Source organism: Cynara cardunculus, unplaced genomic scaffold (assembly GCF_001531365.2).
Source record: "Cynara cardunculus var. scolymus isolate 2C unplaced genomic scaffold, CcrdV1 Un_Scaffold_4993, whole genome shotgun sequence".
Lineage (NCBI taxonomy): Eukaryota > Viridiplantae > Streptophyta > Magnoliopsida > Asterales > Asteraceae > Cynara > Cynara cardunculus.
In genome coordinates, this window is record NW_020202185.1 from 12,891 (window position 1) to 19,866 (window position 6,976).

At 38.7% G+C, this 6,976-nt stretch overlaps 1 protein-coding gene across 1 annotated transcript; it reads right to left on the reverse strand.

Annotated features, from left to right (window-relative positions):
• Positions 1-489: 489 nt before the first annotated feature.
• Positions 490-1,347, reverse strand: LOC112504255 (flocculation protein FLO11-like). Its single transcript, XM_025108189.1, has one exon. The coding sequence runs from the start codon at positions 1,345-1,347 to the stop codon at positions 490-492; it is 858 nt and encodes a 285-aa protein (XP_024963957.1).
• Positions 1,348-6,976: the final 5,629 nt, after the last annotated feature.

The window sequence follows — 6,976 nt, forward strand, 5'->3', positions numbered from 1 at the left end:
AAGGGTGTGCTAAACAAGTGCTTGGGTTTCAAAAAAAATACCTGGCCCTTCCTCAAACTGTTGCTCTGGCCTTTTTCTTCTTCTAGATGCCCTTTCTTCAGCCTCTGATCTCTCACTATCCTCTCTCCTCCTCTTGGAACTTCTTGTTTCAATTCTGCTCATTCTTTTCTTCCTTTGCATTCTCTTTCTCAAACTAGCCCCTATATCAACCTCCTCTCTTTCTTGCTCCATATGAAGGCTGCTATGCTCAGGACTATGGTGGGCAGAATGTACACCTTCATAGTAGTCATGAATCCCAGAGTGTAAAGGGTTAGTAGGTTGGTTAGGACTAGGCATGAATGGTTGAGTGAAATGGGGTGAGGGTTGTGGTGTTTGAGTGACAGGGGTGTTTTGTGGGTCAAAAGGGTCTTCATTGTGTTCAAAGGGTGTGAGGCTTGGATTTGTGGGTGATAGGCCTAAGACAAAGTCTAGTTCTTGGATGGATACAATTTATGGCAAAAGGATAACAGGTTCAGTGGGTGTGGAAGGTGTGGTTGTAGGCTGGTTTGGTGAGGGTAGAGGGCTGGTAGTGGTTGTTTCCAAATGGGTTGGTTTAGGACTTGTTTCAACACGGGCTGTTTCAACAGGGGTTGTTTCAACAGGGGTTGGTTTAGGCATTGTTTGAGATGTGGATCCATGGTTATATAGTATAGGTTCTACAGTGGATGATGAAACAGGAATAGTGGTGAAGTGTGGTGAGTTCATGAAATTGAACTCAATGGGCATGTTTCTAAAGAAAGCAGGTGCATGGGTGGTGGTAACAGGTGGTTGGGCAGGGGCTGGATTACACTCTGATTCCCTCCTAATCATCCTGTCCATGGCTGCCAGAGCAGCACTAACAGAGTGCTTAAGGGATGAATTTCCCTTTTTAGATGCTTGGGCAGCCATAAAAGGCTGAGTTCGGATCATAGCTATAGAAGGGGCACAAGTTGCTGATCTTATGCCCAATACCTCTTTAGAGGCAGCAATGGCCTCATCCACAGATCTTCTTAACATAAAGCCCACACTGGCTTGAGGATAAACAGGAAAGCTAGACAATAAATCCCTAGTTAAAGGTCCAGAAACTTTTAAACCTGTTTGGAGCCTCTCTGTGATGTTTGAAGGTATGCTCTGAGTGCTCATCTGAGTTGTTGCATCTGCCATCATATTCAAAAAGGTTGAGTCCTCTTGTGTTGGTCTGCTTGAGCTGTTCTGAACACCATGCCTTGTGGATGGTGAATCACTATCATCAGATACTTCAATCACAGTACCCTTTTTTTGCTTTATTGGCTTGAAATTGATCAAACCCTTTGCCCTGCTTCTGGTCATTCTTGGGCCAAATTGGTATTGTGGAAAAGGCTATGGCTCTGACTTCACAATCACAGTAGCCTGATTTTGGGGTTGAGTGAATGGTTGAGGTCTGGTCTTAGCAAAAGGGACCTGCCTTAAGGGAATGGCATCAATAGGTTCTTCTTCACTCTCACTGGAGTGATCATGATTGGTCGCAGGAGGCATAGAATCAGATTCCCCTTCCCTTCTTCTTGCTCGAGTTTTAATAATGGCCATACAAATGAAACAGGGGACTGTTAATGGTTCTTGGGGCAAAGAAGAATAACGGTTATGAACAGTGGTTAGAAAAGAACCCAAATGGTGTATGAATAGTGATCAGAGGGTTATATGCTTGATTAAACTTCTTCTCCAAGATTTTTGCTTCAAAAATTTCAAAACTTCCCTGGATGATTGACAATTATCGGCTATGATGAATATTAGTCAGAAATGGTACATTCCTTAACAATGCCAGTTCAATGCAGTCCTTTCCTTCTTGAGAATGGTTATTTGATGAGCTATGGCTTATGTTCCTGGTGTGATTGAGAAGAGAGTACGATGATGTTACTGGTGAGTTGAGAGTTAGGAGACGAAAGGACAGTCGCCGGACGTTAACAGGTACGATTGCGCGGGATTTTTTTTTGTCAAGGCCGTACCGATCGCAGGCTTAGTCGTTGGGCTCATCTTCGCGGCCTTCTCTTTTTGGGCTTCCCTTCTCGTGACTTTCATCTTGGGCTCCCCTTTGTTTTTCTTGGCCTGCCAGCAATACACACAAATGGGTTAAAATCGTGTTGGCCGGCCTGGTTAATAATAACCAGAAATTGGGCCTTTTGCTTTAAATATATTTCCAGCCCAAAGATTATTTAAAACAAAACCCAATATATATATATATATATATATATAAACCTAATATAAAAGAACTAATTATTCTAAGAAAAGTAAACTGAAAATTTTAAAATGAAAGATAAATTAAAAATATAAGAGCCTATAGACACACACACACACACACACACATATATATATATATATAATTATTATAGAAAATAAAATAAAAGCTTAACCTAAAAATTTAAAATGAAAAAATGAAAAATAAAATAACAACTTATACTTATATATATAAATACTAAATATTTACAAAGACTTATTATTTTAGAAAGATAACCTCAATAGGTTGTGCAATACTCATGGACTCAAAGAAAGGTTTTAATCTTTGTCCATTCACTTTGAAAGTGGTACCCCTCTTCGGATCTATCAGGTCAATGACTCCGTAGAGGTATACCCTGGAAATAACAAAAGGTCCGGTCCATCAGGAATTCAAGTTTCCTGGAAATAATTTTAACCTTGAATTAAATAACAGGACTTCTTGGCCTTCTATGAACTCTTTTGGAAGAATCTTTTTATCATGCCATTTCTTGGTATTTTCTTTGTATATCTTAGCATTTTCATAGGAGAAATTCCTATGTTCTTCCAGTTCACAAAGCTGCAAAGTCCTTTTTCTTCCGGCCTCATCTAAACTCATGTTCAGTTCCTTAATGGCCCAATAGGCCTTGTGCTCTAATTCCACAGGTAAATGACAAGCTTTTCCAAAGATCAATTTATAGGGAGACATACTAATAAGGTTTTTGTAAGCAGTCCGGTAGGCCCACAATGCATCATCTAACTTAGAGGCCCAATCCTTTCTATGTGGCTTGATTACTTTGGCCAAAATCCCTTTTATCTCCCTATTTGATAATCCAGCTAATCCATTGGTCTGAGGATGGTAGGCTGTTGCTACCCTATGCTTGATGTCATACTTATCAAGGACTTCTTCTAACATGTTGTTTATAAAGTGAGTGCCTTCATCACTAATCAAGGCACGAGGTGTACCAAATCTAGTGAATATGTGCTTTTGTAAAAACTTCACAACTGTTTTAGCATCATTGGAATGGCAAGCCATGGCTTCCACCTATTTGGATACATAGTCCACAACTACCAATATGTAGGCACAATTATTGGACAGAGGAAAAGGTCCCATGATGTCTATACCCCAAACATCAAATAATTCTATTTCTAGAATTCCGTTTAAAGGCATTTCATTTCTTCTAGAGATATTTCCACTCCTTTGACACTCATTGCAACTTTTTACAAAGTTTTGAGCATCATTRTGYAAAGTAGGCCAGTAGAATCCTGATTGTAAAACCTTGGATGCTGTCCTACTTTATCCAAAATGTCCTCCACATGGTCCTGCATGGCAGTGCTGTAGAACTGATGGTACTTCTTCTTTTGGGATGCATCTTCTAATTACCTGATCTGCACAAATTTTAAACAAGAAAGGATCATCCCATAAATATTTATTTGCATCATAGATGAGCTTCTTCTTTGATACTTATTAAATTCCTTGGGAATAATCCCACAAGCTAAATAATTAACAAGATCAGCAAACCAAGGCACAGTAATATGATTAAGAACCAAAATTCTTTTATCAGGAAATACTTCACAGATGTCACTACTTTGCACTGGTTTGTCTTGTTTTTCCAATCTTGACAGATGGTCGGCCACTTGATTATCCACCCCTTTTCTATCAATGATCTCCAAAATCAAACTCTTGCAAAAGCAAGACCCACCTTATTAACCTTGGCTTTGCATCTTTTTTAGAAATAAGATACTTGATGACAGCATGATCAGTATGAACAATTACTTTGGTTCCCATCAAGTATGACCTGAATTTTTCAAAAGCAAAGACCACGGCTGATAATTTCCTTTCAGTAGTGGTGTAATTGATTTGAGCATCATTAAGAGTTTTGCTTGCATAATAAATGGGATGAAAAATCTTTTCTCTCTTTTGACCCAACACTGCTCCAACTGCCCAGTCACTAGCATCAGTCATTATCTCAAAGGGTTTGGACCAATCAGGTGTTATTACCATATGAGCAGTGACCAATGCTTCTTTTAAAATGTTGAAAGCATTTCTACAATCTTCATTAAAATTGAAAACATGGTCATGCTATAATAATAAACAAAGAGGTTTTGATATTTTTGAGAAATCTTTAATAAACCTCCTATAAAAACCTGCATGTCCAAGAAAACTTYTAATCCCTTCGACAGTTGTTGGTTCAGGTAACTTCTCTATTACCTCTAACTTTGCTTTATTAACTTCAATGCCTCTTTTGGAAATTAAATGCCCTARCACTATGCCTTCTTTTACCATAAAATGACACTTTTCCCAGTTCAAAACCAAATCTGTTTCTTCACATCTTTTAAGACTTTTTTCAAGGTTTTGCAAACACGGGTCATATGATGTTCCATAAACTGAAAAAATCATCCATGAAAATTTCCATGGAGTGTTCTAACATATCTGAGAAAATAGACATCATACACCTTTGGAAAGTGGTAGGGGCATTACAAAGTCCAAAAGGCATTCTTCTAATAGCAAAAGTTCCATATGGACATGTGAAAGTAGTCTTTTCCTGATCATCCATTGCTATGGCAATCTAATTGTAACCGGAGTAGCCATCTAAGAAACAATAAAACTCTTTTCCTGCTAGTCTGTCTAACATTTGGTCTATGAAGGGTAATGAAAAATGGTCTTTTTGAGTGGCTTTATTAAGCCTCCTATAGTCCATACATATCCTCCAACCAATTACTGTTCTAGTAGGTATAAGTTCATTTTTCTCATTTGGTACAACAGTGACTCCACCCTTTTTAGGTACACATTGCACAGGACTGACACGGGTACTACTAGCAATAGGATAAATTATGCCAGCGTCAAGCCATTTTAAAATCACCTTTTTGACAACCTCCTTCATAACAGGATTGAGTCTTCTTTGAGGCTCAACGGAGTTGAAACTTTTGTCATCCAAGATAATTTTATGTTGACAAATGGTGGGACTTATCCTATTTAGGTCAGCAATTGTCCATCCTATGGCCTTGGTATGAAGTTTCAACATGTCAACCAACTTTTCTTCTTGATCAGCTTCTAATGATGATGAAATGATGACTGGTAACTTCCCTGAATCTCCTAAAAGGGCATACTTCAGATGTGAGAGAAGTTGTTTTAATTCTAAATCTGGGGCAACATCTAAGGAAGGAACAAGAATCTTCCTATCCTCAGATTCTAAAACTTCAAAAGCAGCAGATTCTTGTGGTGTTTCTAATTCCTCAAAATCTTCCTCTTCATCACTATCAGTCTCAGATAAGCCTAAGATTTCCCCCAAACTTTTCTCTTGACACCATGTTTCTATCAGACTCAAAGCAGAACACTCTTCTCTTTCTTCCGGGTACCTAAGGGAATTAAAAAATTAAAAGTCACTTGTTGGTCTTGGACTCTCATGGTTAATTCTCCCTTCTGTACATCCATCAAGGTTCTACTAGTAGCTAGAAAAGGTTTCCCCAAAATGATGGGAATGTCTTTGTCGGCTTCAAAGTCTAGGATGATAAAATCAGCTGGGAAAATAAACTTATCAACCTGAACTAGGGCATCCTCAATCTTTCCTCTGGGATAGACTATAGACTTATCAGCTAACTGTAGAGTTACAGTCGTAGGTCTAGCTTCACCTATGCCTAGGGTATTGAAGACAGATAAAGGCATCAGCTTTATGCTAGCACCTAAGTCGCACAGAGCTTTTCCTATTTCTTTTCCTCCAATTGAGCAAGGGATTGTAAAACTTCTAGGGTCTTTCATCTTAGAAGGAATTTTACTGGACAACAAAGCACTACAACTTTCAGTCAGAGCTACGGTCTCGTATTCAGTCAACTTTTTCTTTTTGCTCAAAATGTCTTTTAAAAACTTTGCATAACTTGGCATCTGCTCAATAGCTTCAACCAGAGGAATGTTTATGTGCAACTGTTTAAAAACCTCAAGAAACTTTTTAAATTGTAATTCTTCCTTCTAATTCCTTAATCTTTGATGATAAGGAATATAAGGAGTGACTGGAATAGGAGACGTAGTCTTTTGAAGAGTTGGTGCTGGAATCGGTTTCAAAACTGGTCTCACAATTGGTTCTGATTCAGTCCTAACAGGGATCAAAGGACTGGTCTGGTCTTTTGTTGCGGGACTATCACCAGATTGTGACACATCCACTACAACACTTTCTTTGGGAGTCAGAATTGTCTTGGGTTCATTAGGAAATAACAGTGGAAAATCTGATCTTTCTGGAATGGCCGTACTATCTATGGGCCTGACTATGGGTTGCGGCTTACTAGTTTGGGTTATAAAACCCTTCATCATTGCTTCCAAAGAAGTAGATGAATCAGGTTGCTGTTTGGGCTTGTTTTGGAAAGAAGACTGATGATTCTGAAAATTAGCATGTTGATTATTATGATTGTCTTGATGCGCTTGCGAGTGAAAATTAGATTGGCCTTGTTGATAATTGGACTGTCCTTGTGGTTGAAAATTGGATTGTCCTTGCGATTGAAAATTGGACTGTCCTTGAGGCTTTTGCATTGGCGGATTAAGAGCTGGACTATGCCACGAAAAATTTGGATGATTTCGCCATCCCGGATTATAAGTTTGCGAAAATGGTCTAGTCTTGTTGACATAATTTACATGCTCCATATTTCCAGGACATTGCTCAAAAGTGTGACCTTCGCCACAGTACACACATTGCACTGATTGAACATTGTAATTAAAGGTATTAGCATCAGATTGCACATG

Coding starts and splice junctions, on each gene's coding strand:
- LOC112504255 (XM_025108189.1), bottom strand. CDS start 1,347: ATGACCAGAAGCAGGGCAAAGGGTTTGATCAATTTCAAGCCAATAAAG.